General features: G+C 43.4%; 2 protein-coding genes across 17 annotated transcripts in view; one reads left to right on the forward strand and one right to left on the reverse strand.

The window, feature by feature from the left end:
* Nucleotides 1-18,895, forward strand: part of Rell1 (RELT like 1) — a 90,367-nt gene that overhangs the window by 64,438 nt on the left and 7,034 nt on the right. For 2 of the 3 annotated variants that reach the window (XM_074042479.1, XM_074042482.1), the window contains one exon: nt 859-2,773. The exons of the other annotated variant lie outside the window; for it this stretch is intronic. The gene's annotated coding sequence lies outside the window, so the exon portion shown is untranslated. Of the gene's footprint in view, nt 1-858; nt 2,774-18,895 lie in introns of those variants that run through there. 3 annotated transcript variants of the gene reach the window in all.
* The window catches only part of Pgcka1 (PDCD10 and GCKIII kinases associated 1), a 77,200-nt gene continuing 72,829 nt past the window's right edge, over nt 14,525-18,895 (reverse strand). For 9 of the 14 annotated variants that reach the window (XM_074042471.1, XM_074042467.1, XM_074042469.1 and 6 more), the window contains 2 exons: nt 17,733-17,788; nt 14,525-16,241 (listed from right to left, as the gene is read on the reverse strand). In XM_074042471.1, coding sequence (XP_073898572.1) covers nt 15,335-16,241; nt 17,733-17,788 — 963 coding nt within the window. In that variant the 3' untranslated portion in view covers nt 14,525-15,334. Of the gene's footprint in view, nt 16,242-17,732; nt 17,789-18,088; nt 18,791-18,895 lie in introns of those variants that run through there. The other 5 variants (XM_074042478.1, XM_074042474.1, XM_074042477.1 and 2 more) reach the window with 2 other exon arrangements.

Below are 18,895 nucleotides of genomic sequence, written 5' to 3' on the forward strand. Positions count from 1 at the left end.
TGGTGCTGGGGTTTGAACTCAGGGCCTATACCTTGACCCACTCCACCAGCAATTTTTGTGATGGGTTTTTTCGAGATGGGATCTTGAGAACTTTTGCCTGGGCTGGCTTCAAACCGCGATCCTCCTGATCTCTGCCTCCGGAGTAGCTAGGATGATAGGCGTGAGCCACTGATGCCAGCAAGGGCTTCTTTTGTAATGCAGTGTAGACATTAAGTGCCAGTTGTAAGAAAGACTTAAAAATACAATAAAAAAATACTCGAAGTATAATGAAGACCTAAGGGTTGAGGTTGAGGCTCAACGATAGAGAACTTGCTGAGCATATGTGAGGCTCTGAGTTTCATCCCAGCACTGCAAAAGAAAGCAACCAACCAAACCAAACCAACCAACAACAAAAAATCCCTATAAAGACCAATTGAACATTTTTTTAATGTGTCCTAATCATCCGATGAAATCCCAGCCTAGCTGCTCTGGAAGCTCAGTCAAGAGCTGGGGTTAATTCCATTTGGTGTGGCTTTGGAAAGATGCCTTACCTGGTACTGGTGACTGAGGATCGTCACTGTAGTGATAAGGAATACCCACCACAGCACATGTGTAGCGACAGACTGATCTCCCTGGTCTCCTGTGCTTCCCAGACTCTGTTATCAAACCTTGATAATGAGGGCCCTGTGGAACTGTGGTATTAAATTTCCAGAGCCTGAATTCTAGAAGACTCATATACTGGAGTTGGAATGAGGTGGGTGGGGTGGGTGGGACTGGGCAAGGATTGATTATAGCTCTGTTAAGTTGTTACGTATTCAAGCATAGCAAGATGTGTTTCTCTTTTGTTAAAGCTTTTTTGTGTTTTGTTTTCTCTTGCAGCAATGGCTTTATTTGAAGAGTTCTTAAGAAACTGAAAACTTACAAGAGATGAAGTTGCCCAGGGAATGTTTTTATGTACTTTGTACAGTTTCTATGAAGTCAGCAGGCATGCAGATAAAACTAAAGGGAATATTTTTGCTGTGCTGCTGGATACAGAATTCAGTTTGCTTCAAAACAGGTTTTGGTTTAAAAAGTCTGATAAAAAATCGATTATTTCCAGGGAGGAAAAGAGCTCATTGATCTGTTGGCCACCCCTGGCCTCTACTGTTCCTAGCCGCCCACCCTTGGCCTTGGGTTGTGTGCTGCATCTCTTCATTAGGGTCACTGTGTGGTTACAATGGAGCCATTCACGTACAGCCAGAGCTTGTGCTGGGATTGTGCGTGTGTGTGTGTGTGTGTGTGTGTGTGTGTGTGTGTGTGTGTGATGTGTCTGTTTATTACTCTAAAACCTGACATCCCCTTTTGGTCCTGATTGTAAGAAGATCTTGATACACACAGTTTGGCACAAGGTCTTAGGAATAATCTAGTCTAGTGATGACAAACACATCATGGAGTCGGATAGGACCAGGCCATGTCATCAAGAATTTGGCATCAACTCCTGCTACTGCTGCGCCACTCCTGGGTCACTTACATGATATTGAGAGATTCTTCTTTTTCCCCCTAACCTAAAAGTCACTAAGGGAAAAAATTCTTGTTTTGACAACCAGTGGCCAAAACAACCCACTTTCAAGATGAGCCCGCAGAGACCGCTGTATGTTCTCCTGTGTTCTATGTATGACCCATCTTGTAACTCATGCTCAGTGTTTAAAAGACTCCTTCTCCTCCTCCCCTTCCTCCTCCTTCTTCTCTCTCTCTCTCTCTCTCTCTCTCTCTCAGCTTTACATTTTATAAGACACATGAAAAAGCACAGAAGCAAAGATAGTATTTTAGGTTGATCTGAGGCTGGGGGGAGGGGAAGCTCCAGGACCTGTTTCCATGTGCAGGTGTGGTGCTTCGGGTACTTGTTTTATTTTTAAGAGAAAAAGCACATTTCTCATTTGGCTCCCCAAAAATGATTTCCATGACAATATACTTCATGGTATTCACTGTATAAATACACTTACTTGATTTTGTTTCTGGCGTCAAACTAAAAATTTCTAACCTTTTACATGAATGAACTATTCAATCGCATGTGAATCCTTACAACTAATAAACGACATGTATACATTTATATGCACAGGAGAAGTCAGTATGATAGAAATTTCACTGTGCTCCAGAAAGTACCTGTATAGGAATTTTAGGGGTGTGTGTTAGTGTAAATAATACATGTGATGTCTAGGCCAATACTTAAAAACAAACAAAAACATACACTTTTGCTTTAAGAAATATTATGCCCTCTAAACAGTGAGGGGTAAATTGTAAGATATTCTTCAGCTTTAATTATTTTTTAATTTTATTCAAGTCAGAGCACTTTTTTATAGCAATACAATAGGCAAGAGAATACTCAAAAATATTTGAAATTGTATTTATACAAAATATTTTACATATTTTCTAATACTTGAGCAGTGTGTGTCCGGCTGGCTTCCACATGCACCAAAGGTTAAGCGTTCAATATTTTCAACACATAAGCTTTTTACTGGTTGATAGTATCTGATGAGAATTCTTAAGTGTTCCCAAAGCAACTGATGTTTACAGGTCTTGTATTTTTCCTCCTTCTTTAGAAGGGTGGGGGGTTCACAATGAACTCACTGTATGAAACACTAATGACGGATAGCTCTTCATTTAATAAGTGAGTTGGCTGCCACCCTGATTTGAAAAATTTGAAAAGGAAAATTTTCACCATTTTGAGTGTCAAATGTATTTTTAACTGTCTGGTTTGTACTTTTACGACTTTTGTACTACCAAAGCAGAGTTAAAAATAAAAATGTTGAACACAGTGTGTTGTTTTGAATGATCCAATGATTGGTGTCTTGAACACTGAAGAGACAATGTGGTACTATAGTTTATTGAATTTGGACTTATGTGTGTCTCGAATTGTCACATGATCATTTGATATTCCTTACTGGACTCTCCTTACTGTGGTACCTCTAACCCCCCATTAGTTACATCTTTTTTGAGATAGCTTTAGACGTAGAAAAAAGTTGCAAAGCAGCAATGAGTTCATGTATATCCTTTACTCTCTTCCTCCTTACGTTAACATTTTACATCACTGCACAACAGGGATCAAAACTAAGAACTTGACATCGGTCCAATGCTGTTAATTAAACCACCCCTTACTCACATCTCACCAGTTGTTCCGGGATCTCCCTTGCATGGAGTTGTGGTTGGGTCTCCTTAGCGTCCTGTGATCTGTGATTGTGTTTCCTGGTCTTGACGCTTTGTAGTGTATGATGCTGTCCAATTCTTTTGTGGAACACCCTGTCACTTCAGTTTTTCCGCTGTTTCTCATGATTCAATTGAGGTTGTGCATTAGGGAAAGGATTCCATGTGGGGATGTGAGCTTCCTGTGCATGGTGTCACCTGATGGTGTCCATTTCCACCATTTAGTCAATGTGGTGTCCACCGGGTTTGCTTGGAAAAGTCACTGTTTTTACCTTTGAAATGAGAAGACTTACTTGCAGGTTGGGCAACAGTCTATTGGTGCTTAAACTTTCACCCAGCAATTTTACCACCTGGATTAGTTTCCTACTGCTCCCTTTAGCCAATTACCAAAAACTGGGTGGCCTGAGACAAGTGAAGTTTATTCTTTTACAGTGTAGGAGGCCAGAGTCTGAAATCAAGTTGTGTCCAGGATTGGGTCCTCCTGAAGCACCTACTTCTGGTGGTGACCTACAGTTCTAGGTTTGAAGCTGCTTCCCCTGAAGATCTGATTACATGGTCCTCTTCTCTGGGTGTGAGTGTGTCTCTGTCCTCTCTCTTTATAAGGCCACCAGTCATTGGATTTGGTATCCTCTGTAACCGGGTGACCTCATCTTAACCTGATCACGTTTGTAAAGAACCTATTTCCAGATATGTTCTGGGACATTTGCAGGAGTTAGGACTCCAACATCACCACATCCCGGGTGACTGTGCCATCCAGCACAGTACACCACGTCCAAGGGGACTGTGCCTGCACAGGTATTGTCGTGACAGCTCTTCCAGGATGGTGCCTTTGTCCTTTCCTTTCCTCTCCCCTTCTTTCTTTTTCTAACCTGTTACTTTCTGACACCATCCCCTGGCTCATCTTCTCATCTTCTATGTTCCTTACTCCAGCCCCGGAACTAACTACTGACCCCTGGTTCTTTTTATTACTTTACTTATGAATAATAATTTTATTTATGATCATAAAGAAAACTAGGTGTGCTCCCTGATATTGGGTGCCCTAGCTTCTAGCCCTCCTTGTACACACACACGCACATGCACACACATGTGTGCATGTGTTTTTCAGTATTTATCTTACATAAAAGCCTGAGTCCATATAATACCTCTGAGTCTGGTTTTCCTCCATGGGATTCATTTTAACTTCCTGCTTTTCTTAATTTTTTCCTCCTATGGTTAGTTACTTAATAGATACTTAGTATCTGCAGTATTTCCCCGTATCTGTTCAACCCCACTGTACAAGTTTGAAGATATGCCGGGAGAAGCACATTATAAACTAGAGTAGAGGGCACACAGGCAGTTCTGGATCCTTACGGTGTCCATTCAAAAGTGGAAGTTACGTGGTGCCCACCCCCTTTCGCATGGCTGTGTGACAAAGTCATTTGTCACTACATCCCATGCTCCATATCCTAGCTAAGAGGTTTTAAATGGATCTACAACAGACTTCATTCTTTGTGGTGTCTCCCTGAATTCTGATTTGGAGCATTCATGTGTGCGTGTGTGCGTGTGGGTGTATTTTCCTTGAAATGAAAAGTAACAGCTTACACTGAACAAGTAGAAACACCGACATCATTTTGCCCCATGAAAACCCAGGAGCCCAGAAGATATGCACCTGGAAGGATGTTAGAAATTCCCTGAACTCCTCATTGCATACTTAAAAGGGGTCACTTGGGGGCAACAGGCTTTGTTTTTAATTAGCTTTGTTGATGACTCCTCTAGTACAAGTTTGATGCAGAGTGGGTGGTGCTGAGCCAGTTTGGCCTTCACATTTGTCCAGCTCCTCAGGCAGTAGTGAGTTGGGCATGTGACAGATGACCCAGTGCTAACCTGGCAGTGCCAGCCTGGACTACTGCTTCAGTGATCTCCTGGCTCAGGCTGTTCAGGCAGATCTGTCCATGGCCTTGCACACTCCTACACTCCATGTCAAGTCTGTGTTGCCGGCCAGCCCTCTCTGCTCCATGCAGATGGTGAAAACGTGAAGGTCTTCCCTCCCCGGTACAGGACAGAAGAATGTTGGGCGCTTGGAGATGGGCCCCACAACCTAGTGTGTGCTGCAGAGTACCTGGAGATGCAAAATGGCTGTGCTGAGGTCCCACTTGCCACTTCTTGTATTCTTGACTATTTGTGGTCCATGTTGGTTTTACACAGACTCTCATCTTCCTAGGACCGTTCTGCAGGCAGGTTCTTAGATCACCCCAGGGGGCCGTGATTGTAACTACAAACCCTGAAAGGACACCTGAGACTTTAATATCTCTGTGTTCCACTGCTGCCCAGGTGGTGTCTCCCTCCCAGTCCAGCTGCTGTCCAGACCCCCAGTCACCTCACGCCCTCTGCTGGCCGAATGTGAGAACTGCAGGCTTGTCCATTTGTTGGTGGAGTATCTTTTTAGGCCTGGTGTGCTATACTCAGGACTTTTTGCTGAGTGAATAAACAAAATGAAAGAATACTGTTTGTTATTTTGTGGGACTAAAAGTTCAAGTTTGGTTTTTTTTTTTTAAAACCCATTTCCTCCTCAGAAGCTTTCTTCTTCTTCTTTTTCCTCTCTCCCTTCCTCTTCCTTTTTTCCCCCTTCCTCTCCTCCTTCTTTCCTTTCTTTGGTGGTACTGGAGGTTGAACTCAGGGCCTCATGCTTTCGAGACAAGCCTTCTACCACTTGAGCCATGTTCTCTTTGCCTTTAGTTTGACGGTTTTTTAGTGTCTTTCAAATAGGGTCTTGAGCTTTCACCTGGACTATGATCCTCCTACTTCTGCCTCCCAAGTAGCTGGAATTACAGGTGTGTACCACCACACCCAGCCCTAGCTTGAAAGTTTTTGTTCCCGTGGATGTTGCCCTGTATGCTAGTAGGAATATTTGTTCCACTATGGGGAAACCCTAAGCCTTGAATTCTGTCATAGAAGTAGTGTGACTATTGGAACCAGTTTGTTCTCAGGGATATCATAGCCTGACCTTTGTTAAGTTCAAACTCCAGCTCTGCAATTTTCTACTGGGTATTAGGGAAGTTAACTTCTCTTTCTGAACCCCAGTTTCCTCCTCTGTAAAACCACCTGTTTCCCTGGTGTTTTAAGGATTAGGAAATGCACACAGTCTCAGTGCCTCCCACCACCACCACATCCACCCCTAGAGGGCACTGTTATGGTAAGTGGCTGTCAGTGGATTCTGGTTGCTATAACTAAATGCCTGGAGCTGGGTACTTTAAAGGAAAAGAGGATTATTTTGGTTCATGATTTTGGAGGCAGTCACGTCTGGTGAAGGCCTCATGTTTGTTGTCACATGGTGGGTGATATCATATGGCAGGAGTGTGTGTGAGTGGCAAGTGAGCATATATAGACGAGTCAAAACACCGGGGGTGACCCTGCTTTCTAACAACCTGCTCTCAAGGTAACTAATGCAGTCCCAGAAGACCTGAGTCACTCCTAAGAGACCTAATTCCTACTCGAGATCTAACTGGTCCCTTGAGCAAGACAATAATCCATTTGTGTGGATGGAGCCCTCATGACCTGGCTGTCTCCTGCAGGCCTCCCACCCCTCAACACTACAACATTGGAAATCACATTTTCACATAAGTTTTGGTAAATAATCCCTGTCTGGCTCACAGCATTGGTGATGGGCCTGTGCACACCTGTCCCTTGACTGCTGATCAAAGTGGACTGTGAGTGGCTCAGCACACATAGCTTTGTCTAAGAGGCTAGCTGAGTCACTAATTTTCTGGTTCTGACCTGAACCACAGAGTTCAATGGCTTCATCGAAAAGGCCCAGAGTGAAGGATGGTCTATGTTTGGAAGAGGCAGAAGTCCAGGCGTAGAAAGATCTGAGGATTTAGCAGTGGAGTTTGCAGTGGCTCTTGAGACTCCATCAGCCCAGCACCTGTCCTTCTGGAACTGACACCCCCTCCTCTGGAGAGCTCATTTCCTCCCTCCTAGAAGTTACTTAGCTGGGTACCCAGCTTCCTGACTAAAACTGGATGTTCCCAGAGTAGGCTGGTCACCCAAGTGGCGCCTGGTCAAAAGGAGCCACTCCTTGGGATGTTTGCAAACTAGAGCTGGAAAAAAGTGGCTTAAGCTGTAGGCTCAGGGCGGAGACCAGCTGGCGTGAGGAAAGAAAGGGAGCTTGCAGAGGGACGACAGGAGTCCTGGTGGCTTTCGAACCTGAGTTCAGATGTCCCTCTGGCACAGCGGTCTTTCTGAGGTTCATGAACATTTCAAGGAAATTCCTCTCTTGCCTTACATAGTTGGGTTTCTGTCACTTGTGACCAAAAAAACAGCCATATAAACCCCATGACTGATGCAATTATTCCCAGATGCATGATAGTTGAGAAGTTACAGAGCCGTGTGAATCGTGAAGCTCTGGCATCCAGCCCAGCAGCTGAGGCTGCTCAGAGTTGCCTTGGATCCATTGCCAGGAGTCCTGGCCATGGTGGATCTCTGTTGTGAAATGTTCATGAAAACTTCTGCCCTTCATCAGCCTCAGGACAATCTCCCTCCACCATCTCTCCTGGATTTGGCACAGGGCTCATCATGACAGCTCCCAGTAAGAGCATGCACTGGATACTCAGATGCCTCTGGCCATTAAAATCTTGGGACTACAATCTTCTCACTCTCAAGTGAAGATAATGTGTGTCTTTGAGGGTGGCTGTGGTTGTGCGTATGATCCAAGGATGAGTGTAATGCACTAGCATGGGGCTGGGCACAGTTGGCGTTCACTCACTCATCACCAATGCCACATAGAACGATCTGACCTCAGAGCTGCTGAGTTCCCACCCTCATCAGTGAGATAAGTGATGGGAGTCTGGTCATTTGAGAGTCAGTTCTCGTTGTTTCTGCCCCATCCATGTTGCCTAGCCTTTGAAGATGGACTGGGGAAGAGATAGGTATAAGACAGAACTGTGACACCCACCAGGCCTGAGCATCTCCTGGCGCCAGGTCACATACCTTAATTGAGAGAATGATTTTCTTTCCTGACTACCAAATAGATCCAGATCTACAGGATGAGAGGCTCATTCTGTTTGTTTAGGTTGACATTTTATCACTCTTACAAGAGATGAGCACCTCAGTGAGTTTAAAAAGAACTCTATTTGTATGTGCAAGTTAATCAAACTGAGAAATCACAGGCAAAATGCTCTTGGAATCATAACATTATACCCTAATTGCAGTATTTGTGGGTTTGCTGATTAGGAATGAATATATTAACACTGGCCAAATAAAACAAAAAGCCATACTACGTAAAAACCAAACCACATGCAACTCCTCAAAATAACCAACCCTCACAAGGTTTTTTTTTTTTTTTGCATTAAAAATGCATTTTATTTTATAAAAAATTATTTGGCGAAGAGAAGGATACAATAGATCAATTTTAATGACATTTTTGCTTCAAACACAATAAGACTTAAAATTCTAAGTAAGCATGAATTCCTGTGTGTTTTCAGTTGTGTTGAAAACAATGAACATAAAATTCATCTCAAAATTCAAGTGCCTCTATTTGTTTTTTTGACCTTAGATGATAATTAATAGCATAGGCAGGAAAGGATTTGTACAGATCAGGAATTAATTTATTGGAAGTGGTTCTGAGCTTTAGTGGGTAGCAGTCAAGATTTAGCTACTTAATAAAGGGGTGAATATGACCAAGTATATTATAAGCATGTATGAATATTTCACAATGAAATTCCCACCTTGTACAACTAATGTGCTAATTAAAATGTTGGAAAAAAAAGATTTAGTTACTTAAAAGGGTGTTGAATGTTAACTCATAAAAGTGTCCAGTGATCTTAGCTGGGCGACAAAATCACACCTTACAGTTACTATTTAGCTTGGGGTGGGCATGCGCTAAGCACTTTGTATCTCATTTGACTCTCATTGTGGTCCTGGTGGAGGCATGGCCATCACCTCTGCTCTGCAGATGACGAAACAGAGGAAATGAACCTCAGGACACGTGCAGGCTGTTCACGGGTGAGCGTGTGTGGTCCTGGGTCCTTCTCATGCCTTGTAGGATAAGGAAATTCATGGTCCTATGACTGGCTAAGAGGTGATCACAGAGATTCTCAGCTGAGACCTTGACTGGCTTTTCTATTCTTTATTGAAATCTTCGCCAGCATCAGAAAAACAAAAACCCGCATTCCCAATAGACCACACACACACACGTCTGTATGTGGCTGGATTGTCCATCTGTCTCCCACTTTGTTCTAAAGTTCCCTCACCTTCCACTTTGTCACTGAGATAGTAGCCTCAGTGACAAAATAACCTCTTGCATACCAAAATCCCCGTATGCTGATACAAAACAGTGTAGCATAGACTATGGCTCCCGTATACTTACACCATCTCTCACTACTTGTAACGACTAATACAATGTGACAATAATGACAAGAAAAAAAAAGCCTGCATGTATTCAATACAGACACAATTTTAAAATATTTTGATACACATTTGGACGAATCTGACAATGGGGAACTGACAGATTTGGAGAACTGATAGTAAAACGCCTGCTTATTGCTCAGTCCGTGGTCAGTCAGGAGTCTGCTACTGACTGGGTGTGTGACTGTGGATGAGTTACTTACTGTTTTGAGCCTCCATTTCCCCATCTGTGAGGTGGGGTAATAATTACAACTCAGAGGGTCATGGTAGGCTTAAATGAAATGATGCATGTGTGGGATTAGAACAATGTCTGACTGCATTAAACTCTTAATAAGTCATGGTTTTAAATATGTTAAGCTATATTTATACCTACAAAAATGCCAATACTCACCATTTGATAGCTCCCAGGAATTATTACTAAGGTTTCTATATTAAGAATGTAGGATTCAGCAAATTATTTTTGAAATAGTGCCTTTGCAGCTATCTTCCCCATGTTATGTTTTTCCCTATTGGCTTTTAATTTTAATATAGCAGATTGTGCTGACTTGTCACCTGGCTGATGACTGATGTCATGAGACTCTTGTGGCTTCATAAATTGGTAATGTAAACCTTTTGTTTCCTTTCATGCATGCATGAAGACAGAGGACAGGGCAGCGGATGAGAGAGACCCTGAACCAACACTCTTTAGTCTGAGAAATCTTCCTGATTTATGCTAGACCTAAGGCTTCCATGTGTCTCTCCATAGCTCTAGGAATAATTCTGGAAGACAGAAAAGGATGAATAAAACTGGAAGTGAAATTTATTTTTCTGGACTATTTTAGGTTGGTAATTTATGTCAAGAGACGTTGATTGTATTGTTTTCCTTTCAAAATAGCAAGATTTTGACCAAATAAATGCTCTAGTCAGTTTGTGCCTCACCAGACTCACCCACCTTAGTGGGGAATCAGTTTTGATAGGAAGATGAATGGAATTCTTTCCTCTAGGTCATACTTTACTTGGTAAAGTACCTATTCCAAAATGCCTAAGAGCAGTAACACAGAAGTCTCCTAAAAACCAGGTTCTGTGGTGGCACAGGTAAGGGTGAACGGGGCGAGGGGTGGTCTTGGGTGTGCACTTTCAAGTATGCTTGTATCTGAAGTGCAGGACTCGCTCTCAATATGTGTGCTGTACACGCTGTTATCAGTACTAACTAGCTCATTTTATTATTGACAAAGAGTGCTATGTGTGCTAGCTCCTTTGGTCTTCTAAACAGTATTTCCAAAGTAGGTTTCACACACCCAAGGGGCATGGGTAGAAAATATTAAGCTTTGATGCTGAAGTATTACCTCACCTTAGTATTGCTCTATAAAGCCTATTTCATGTTTGCACAAGAAGACAGTACACATATTTGTAAACATGGCTGTCTTGGGGGTGAGTGTACAATATTTTTTCCTGATGACTGTTGCAAGACCACAAAGGTTTGGGAGTCCCTGCTATCACTAAGCACTTCTAAGTGTGCTTGGAGAATCACTCACATCAAACAAGCAGATGCCAGGGCCTCACCCAAGACCCACCAAATCTGCATCTCTAAGAGCCAAAGTCCAGAAAACTTTTCTAGCAAGCACATTACATGCCTCAGGGGCACAGTAAGTTTGGAAAATGTCTGCTTTCCACACTGGAAAACAGGAATGATACACACTTTACAGATGAGGAAACCAAGGCTCAGAAAAGTGAAAAAACTCAAAACCACGGTCAAGAGCAAGAGGCACAGCCAGACGGCAGAGCAGAAGGACTAACATGCTGTGTGGGCAGAACTTCTGGAGACCCGGGGTGTGACGTGTGGTACAGGATTGCTGAGGGGTCAACCTGATCCACTTCTTCCACCACAGGGAGCCAAGAGATGAGTGAGTGTCTCTACCCAAATATACATCCTGTGGTTTTCCCTCCTCAGGATTTCAAAGATTAAGTTGAAGATGACCACAATTGGGTCAGGCATGCTTCCAACTGCTTGGTCCAAACATTGGCTTTCTTAAGGTTCTTTACATGATTTAAGATTCCCATCCTCAGATTTATTACAGAAACCAAACTGCTACTAGCTGTCAATCTTCTATTGTACCTTCCCAAGGCCCGTCAGAAAGCCTTGTTGTTCAAACAGAGAGGGCAGTGTGAGGAAGAAAATCAGAAGGGAAAGTGTAATTTCTGCTCTCTTCAACTCATTCAGACCTGGCTTCCACAGCCCTGTGTGGCACAAGGGCATCACAACATAATTAGCATCAGAAATCTCTGTTGGCTGCCTGATGTCTCCTCAACCAACATGGGAGGTTTTGTTCTTTTCCTTTCTTTTCTTCTTTTTTTGGTAGTACTGGGGTTTGAACTCAAGGCGCTCTACTGTTTGAGCCATGCCCCCTACCCTTTTGCTTTTGTTATTTTTCAAATATAGTCTCACTTTTCTGCTTGGGCCTGCCTGGACAGAGATCCTCCTATTTACCCTTCCCCAGTAGCTAGGATGACAGGCATCAGCCACCATGCCAGCAGGAAGTTTTATTCTTTTATTCAACAAACAGCATATTGAGTTTCTACCTCATGGCATACGTGATTCTAGAGCTAGGCATATGGCACCTGCATAGTAGTCCCTTTAGTTGGAAATACAAATTGCTGATAGTTGACTCCAAGGGACTTTTTTTTTTGTAATTTTGTTTTTTTGAGTCAGGGTCTTACTATGTAGCCCAGGCTGGCCTTAGCTCTTGATCTTCCTGCCTCTGCCTGCTGGGATCACTGGTGTGTGTCACCACGCCTGGCTCCAAGGGACTTACTTTAACATGGAGGGTGACAATCAACTTCAGTCAGCATCCTGGCTTGCAACCACTGGTGCTCCTGTAAGAGGCTGACAGGCTTCACGCGTCAGCAGACCCTGCCTGTGTCTGCTGTGATATGATATGTGGGAGAAACTTACACATTTAGTCCCTAAATAAATGAGCTACTTATTTTTCCATAAGTGATAAGGGAAAGCATTTACCATATAAACAAACATCAGTTATGGGGTTTAATTGTCACCATCATAATAGAGGATTTAAAAATGAATGAGTTTAATCTAGAGAACAAGCAAAACAAAACTGGAAAGCAACAGTTTCCCCATTTTCCATCATAAAGACTCATGTACAAATAGGAGCTGCTTTGGTGAGAAGCAAAGTCCAAGGTCAAGACTGGAGGCCAGGTAAAGATCAATGGCTCATGCCTATAATCTCAGCTACTTGGGAGCCAGAGATAGGGAAGATCTTGATTTGAGGCTAGCCTGAACAAAATGTTAAGGAGACGACAGCACAACCACTGTGCTGGGCGTAGTGGGATGTACCTGTCATTCTAGCTGCATGGGAGGCCATAGGTGGGAAGATTGGGAGGCTTGAGGTCATCCCCCAGGCAAAAATGCAATACCCTACCTGAAAAAAACTGAAGCAAAAAGAAGTGGGGGTGTGGCTCAAGTGCTAGAGTACCTGCTTAGCAAGCGTAAGGCCCAGAGTTCAAACCCCAGAACCACAAAAAAGGAAAAAAACTAGCAATCAGTTTCCAGGTTACAGTAGTGGCCGTGTTCCATCTGCTAGGTGTGTCACACAGATCGCCAGCAGCTAGGAAGGTCACACACCTGCATGTAGCATGTGGTGTCTTGTTCATTCAACCTACTTAGATGTCCTGATGGAAGAGGGAGGAGAAGAGAGAGAGGCGGCGGTGGTGGGGGAGAGAGGGGCACACAACAACAAATGAGCAACACTTTCTGAGCATGACAAATGGGTGTGCGATGCAAGAAACTTCATTCTTGGGGGATCTGGTTTGCCAGTTATAACCATTTGCAACCAAGGAAAAACATTTCATTTCACATCTATATGGTAGTTCAGTTTCCCTTAGTAAAAAGCTAAATGTAAGCTCTTAGCTTAAAACACCTCCATGTAACATATAAATAAAATAATCTTAAATCAAAATCAAGATTTAACCTGGTTAATAGCCAGGGATGGTGGGGAATCATGATGCCCACACCCAGCCACAGTCAATGGTTCACGGTCAGAGTGCCTGAGCTTTCAAATTGTTTGAACAGCTTCTCTGTCTTCAGTGTCACTTTTCTGATTAAGTGTCGTCCAGCTGCAAAAGAAAACACTGTGTGCAGCAGGGTGCTCAGACAGCTGTTGGACTGCCTGGGAGAAAAAGCCTGAATCTAGAATTTATTTTCAATTTACACATTCTGACTTTTCTCTGATGTCTTTTGGTGGAGCCTGAATATTGGGGTAGAGGTGAAAGGGGCCAGAACTGCTTTTAAAAAACAGGTTGAAATTCTTGGTCATCTGCTAACCTTTTGAAGCAGTTGTTTGTAAAAAAAAGAATCTTTACAACTTGAGAGCTGCTGGTGATAGAGAACTCTGTAGCAGTTCTAACATGTAGAATTACACGCATGATAATGCAGAAAGGGAAGAAACCCGACTGCATTCATTCCTTACCTTTCCCTTTCCTCATCTGAAAGTCTTTCTTTGGAGATACCAGAGAGAAATCGGGGGATAGTAGCTGTCTAGTCTGCCTTCCCCGTGATCAAAGGGCTGAGTGCCTGCCATGCCATACTCCATGTGAGCACCATGTTCCAATCTTTGGTAAACCAACTCTATTCCAGGCTTGTGGGTTTTGATAATCTAGTATGACAGAGACTGTAAGCTGATTACCTCAAACTCAATGTCTACTCCCCACCTTCTCAGTAGCTACACCCCCAATTTAGGGAAGCCAAGTAACAAGTTTTCCTAGTCTTCTCTTGATATGGCCATGTGACTAGACATCACAGATGATGTAAAAGTGGAAGGGTTTAATTGTTCTTCTGAGAGCTCCTTAACAGATAGGGAATGGGACTTTTGACCCTTTATTCTTTTTTCCTTATGGGAAGAAAATGTCTATCTCTTTAAATTGAAAGAAACACCAAAAGTCACTGACACTCTGGGCATGTTGGTTCCACCTTTGAGTGAAGACAGAGAGACACATGTTGCTATATTTTAATCAGAATCAGACATTTAATGGCATAAACACTCCATTTATAGCTTTGCCATTCCACAATCTCATGAACTTAAAACCAAAATATGACCCAAGAAGTTTTAAAGATGATTTTGGGCAGCCTCCCTAATCCCAAAGGAGATTAAAATGTAACAATATAAAAAAGTTAAGGTCAAGGTGTTTGCATATCACAGCCAATGGCTAACCATTTGTTTACTGGTCACTTCGGCTCCACTCTAGAGGTCATCGAACTTAACTCACTGTCTAGCAAGTGGTTAGTTTTCAGTTCCCTGGGTGATTATCCCTGAAGTTAAGCCATGTTCGGGGACACAGTAGGCACTTTTAAAATTGGGTAGTTACTTTTCTCTAGGGTGGGTGAAATATTTGGCTCTCAAAAGCAAGGTGAAGAATTTACAGCCAGCCAGGATACTCTGTGATTATGTGCCCTTGGGATTAGGCATTGGGATTCCAGCATTCTCCTACACATCTGGACCAGATGTTCTGAGGAGCTTTGAGGGCTGACAAGCAGGATGTCTAAGTGTTGAATTTGCTGTGAACATGGGCACCACGGCCCACTCTTATTCTAGTGTCCTGAACGTCAATCCATCTTCACAGAGCACTGGTCCAAGTATGTAATAAGTAGCATGCACTGGGCTGACATCAGGACAGATGTTGGATGTAAACAACTGGTGAGGATGCTCTGGGCGCACAGGCTGAACTGCTGGTTTTGTGTCCAGAGAGCACTGCAACTTCACTGGCTCAGGAAACTGGCTTATCGCCTGCACCAACTCCCTCCCTAGTCAGCGTCATCCACATCTTCTCCTGCAGTAGCCGCTTCTAACGCTGCCAGTGCTTCTGCCACTGCTGCGTCCTCGTCCTCCACCTCACCCTCCCTGTCTCCATCTGAGCCATGGGAACCCTCCTGCTCATTTGTGGAATTGACCGTAGGTACAGCATGAGCAGGACCCTCCTCTTCAGAGTAGACACTCAGAGCTTCTGTTGTCACAGTCTTGTTTAGTGAGTCCCAGCTCCTTTTCTTGGGGAAGGGTAGATTCAAGCCATGCTCACCCACCTCAGGGTAAGTTCCTGCCAAGGGCTCACCCTCTGGATGGTTCTTAGAAAGACAGTTCTCTTCATGATCCACACTGTCTACAGTAGGGCTCCAAAGCTGAGGGTAGTCCGGGTCTGGTATATGGAGGACATGGTCTGGTATAGCCAAAGTGGGACTTGCTGCCTCAGAAGGGGCTCTGGACTGTCCATTTTGGGTGACTTGGGTGTCTTCTGAGGTGGGCAATGCACAGTCTTGTTTTCTGATGACCTCTCCTTCAAGAAAGGATTGGGTTGGGTGAATATTGTCTGTAGTATTGACCCAGGAGCAGCCGTCTCCCTGCTGGAGCTTGGGATTCTTGTTAGGCTGCAGAATGGCAATGGGACTGATGCCATTGATAGAGACACCAGGCTTGTCCACACAGTGTCCCCCTCCTGTATCCTCTTGAGGGAGTGGTCCTTGGCGAGGTAGACCAGCTGTCCGGCCTTTGCTCTCAGTCCTCCTCAAGCCCCCGCTGGGAAGGGCATTTTTCTGTACCAGGACCTCACTGCTCTGAGTGCCTTTTAACTTAACAGTGTCATCTTCCTCTAACTTGTAACTGCTTACTTCGTTGACATAGCCAGGCGAGGGCACTTGGACTGGATCAAAGAGATAGCTGGGGGAAGAAGAGTGGAAATCAGTCAGCTTTGTAACTTGGAGGAGCTGGGAGTGAACTAGTTCCTGTCATCACTCTGTTAGACCTATAATAAGTGTGTCTGAATCAAATAGAGTTGGTATAAAATGTTCTGCCTCTAGAAAGAGTTTTAAAGAGATCTAAAAGGATGACAGAGATCAAGTCCCAAATGGTTTATGGAATTCTAAAATAAAAAAGGTAAACAAAACAAATGTCCAGGCAGATACCAGAGGCTCACACCTATAATCCTAGGTGCTTGGGAGGCTGAGATTAGGAGGATCATGGTTTGAGGCCAGACTGGGCAAGTAGTTCTGGAGACCCCATTACCAAAATAACCAGAGCAAACATGGTCTGGAGGTATGGCTCAAGTGCCTGCTTTGCAAGTGCAAAGCCCTGTGTTTAAACACCAATCCCATCAAACAAAACAAATCAAAACAAAAAAGTAAAAAACAAACAAATGTCCACAAATAGTGAAATAGGGGGCTAAATACTGATGATACATCTTTCTAGTGGAATATTATACAGTCATCAAAATGACAAGTCTGAAGTCTGTAGTAGCATAAAAGAAACATTCATCCCTCAGTATCCACAGTGGCTTGGTTCCAGGACTCCCTCAGAATCTGTAGATGCTCAAGTCTCTTATATAAAATGACATACTACCTGCAGGTAGCTAACCTATGTACATCCTTCCTTAAACTTCAAATCACCTCTATATTCCTTATTATACCTAATACAGTGTAAATGCTATGTAAAGAGTTGCTACACTGTATCATTTAAGGAACAATAACAAGAAAAAAGCGTATACATGTTCAGGACAGATACAATGTTTTTCAGAATATTTTTGATCTGTGGTTGGTTGGCTCCAGGGATGCAGAAGCATGGATGTGGAGGAATGACTGATCACAAATATTCTTTGACTAAAGCCAAATCTCACATGATTACAGTGGAATAAAACTTATCTCTATGTGTCTGGAATAGAACAAAACAGGTAGCTTTATTTGTTAAGGAACCAAGATCAGTTAATTTGGTTCATATTACTCTAATTCTTATGAAATGTAATATGGATGAAATTAAAGACACACATGTAACTGGGGGGCTTATTTTCAGTGACGCTATTTCAGGCACCTCTAAAACTCCAGCTTTTCTTTACATTGAAGTTCTCTGGAGTAATGCAAATTTGACCCATACTGAATTCAGCCTTGGAAAATGGCGTTCTGAACATCCTTTGTGCAGTGAGCAAAAAAGGTTTAAAATCTAGGCCACGTGTCCTCTAACTTACACCAAAACAGAGCCAATCTTAGTGTCTTGGCCCTGTGGCAGGGCCCCAAGTGGGATTTAGGCACTAAGTGCCCACCTGGCCTTTATTTTATTTTCTTATTATTTTTGGACCTGCTGTTATATACGGCATCTTTAAGAATGACTTCAGAATCACTACAAATTTCCCACCTAGATGAAATCTTTGTTCAGTTTTACCTGTGTATTATTTTACAGCACTTGCACCCCATCTGGATGATTTTTTGTGTTACCATCTGGAAAAGAAAGTGTAAAAAGAGAGAACACTGTGATATTTTAATAGCAATCATGTTTGCTTTTTCTTTCCTAGATACTGAAATGAAAAGAGTTGTAACTTTGGGTAAAGGGTGACACATGAATCAGGGAGGACACTGGTCACTCAGAACAACCCATGTCTCTAAAATCGGTTCAGAGTCTCAGGCATTAGCGACACTTGCCTCTGTACCAAACCCTTGCCGCCCTCTATGTGTTCTGTCCCCATTTTACAGAGAAGGAAAACAGGAGTGGAGGACTCCAGCAAGAGAAGGGACATGTACTTTTACAGTGGATCCAGGAACTTCACCAGGGCATAGCCCTCCGCTCTGTAGCGGGGTGTAGGAGATTCTGAGAGGATTCCTTGCTGGGCTAGCTCCTCCAGGTCTATGAGACTTGCAGTAAGCTGATGTGTTGCAGTGTGGTTGCCAGCCCATGGCACTACTAGGAGGTGGTACAGCCTTTAGGAGATGAGGCCTAGTGGGAGGAAGTTAGGTCATTGGGGGGATGGGGGATGTTTGAAGGGGATATTGGGACCCTGGCCTTTCCTTTTGTTTTCTTGTTTCCCAGCTGCCATGAGGTGAATAGACTCTGTCTGCCATATGCTTTGCCATTTGTACTGTGCTACCAAGCAACAGAGTCAAGTGATCATAGACTGAAACTCAAAAATCATGAGCCAGAATAAACCTTCCTTCCTTACATGTGAATCGACATACCTCAGGTGTTTTGTCACAGTGTTACTGACTAACACAGATACTATGTATTAAAGATGGCTAACCTGTGTGCTCCATGGTTCAGACCCTCCACAGTGTCATGGCCTGTCCATGACATCAGTATAAGCTTTGCCTGTACTAATGTGCTCCCGCTTTCCTGTCTTTGGGCCGATACCAGCTCAGATCCACAAACTTCATTCCCTTACAGGTCCAAGACATGTCCCTGGGGCTTTCTGGTGAAAGTGGGCTTATTTCCCACCTGCCCATTGACCCCTGCCCCTTCCCTGACTGTATTCCCGCCCCCTATCACTTCCTTCTCCTCATATAAAACTGGTCACTTTGACCTGCCAGTAATTCTCCTTTTCTAATATCTACAGT

This window comes from Castor canadensis, chromosome 9, assembly GCF_047511655.1.
Source record: "Castor canadensis chromosome 9, mCasCan1.hap1v2, whole genome shotgun sequence".
Lineage (NCBI taxonomy): Eukaryota > Metazoa > Chordata > Mammalia > Rodentia > Castoridae > Castor > Castor canadensis.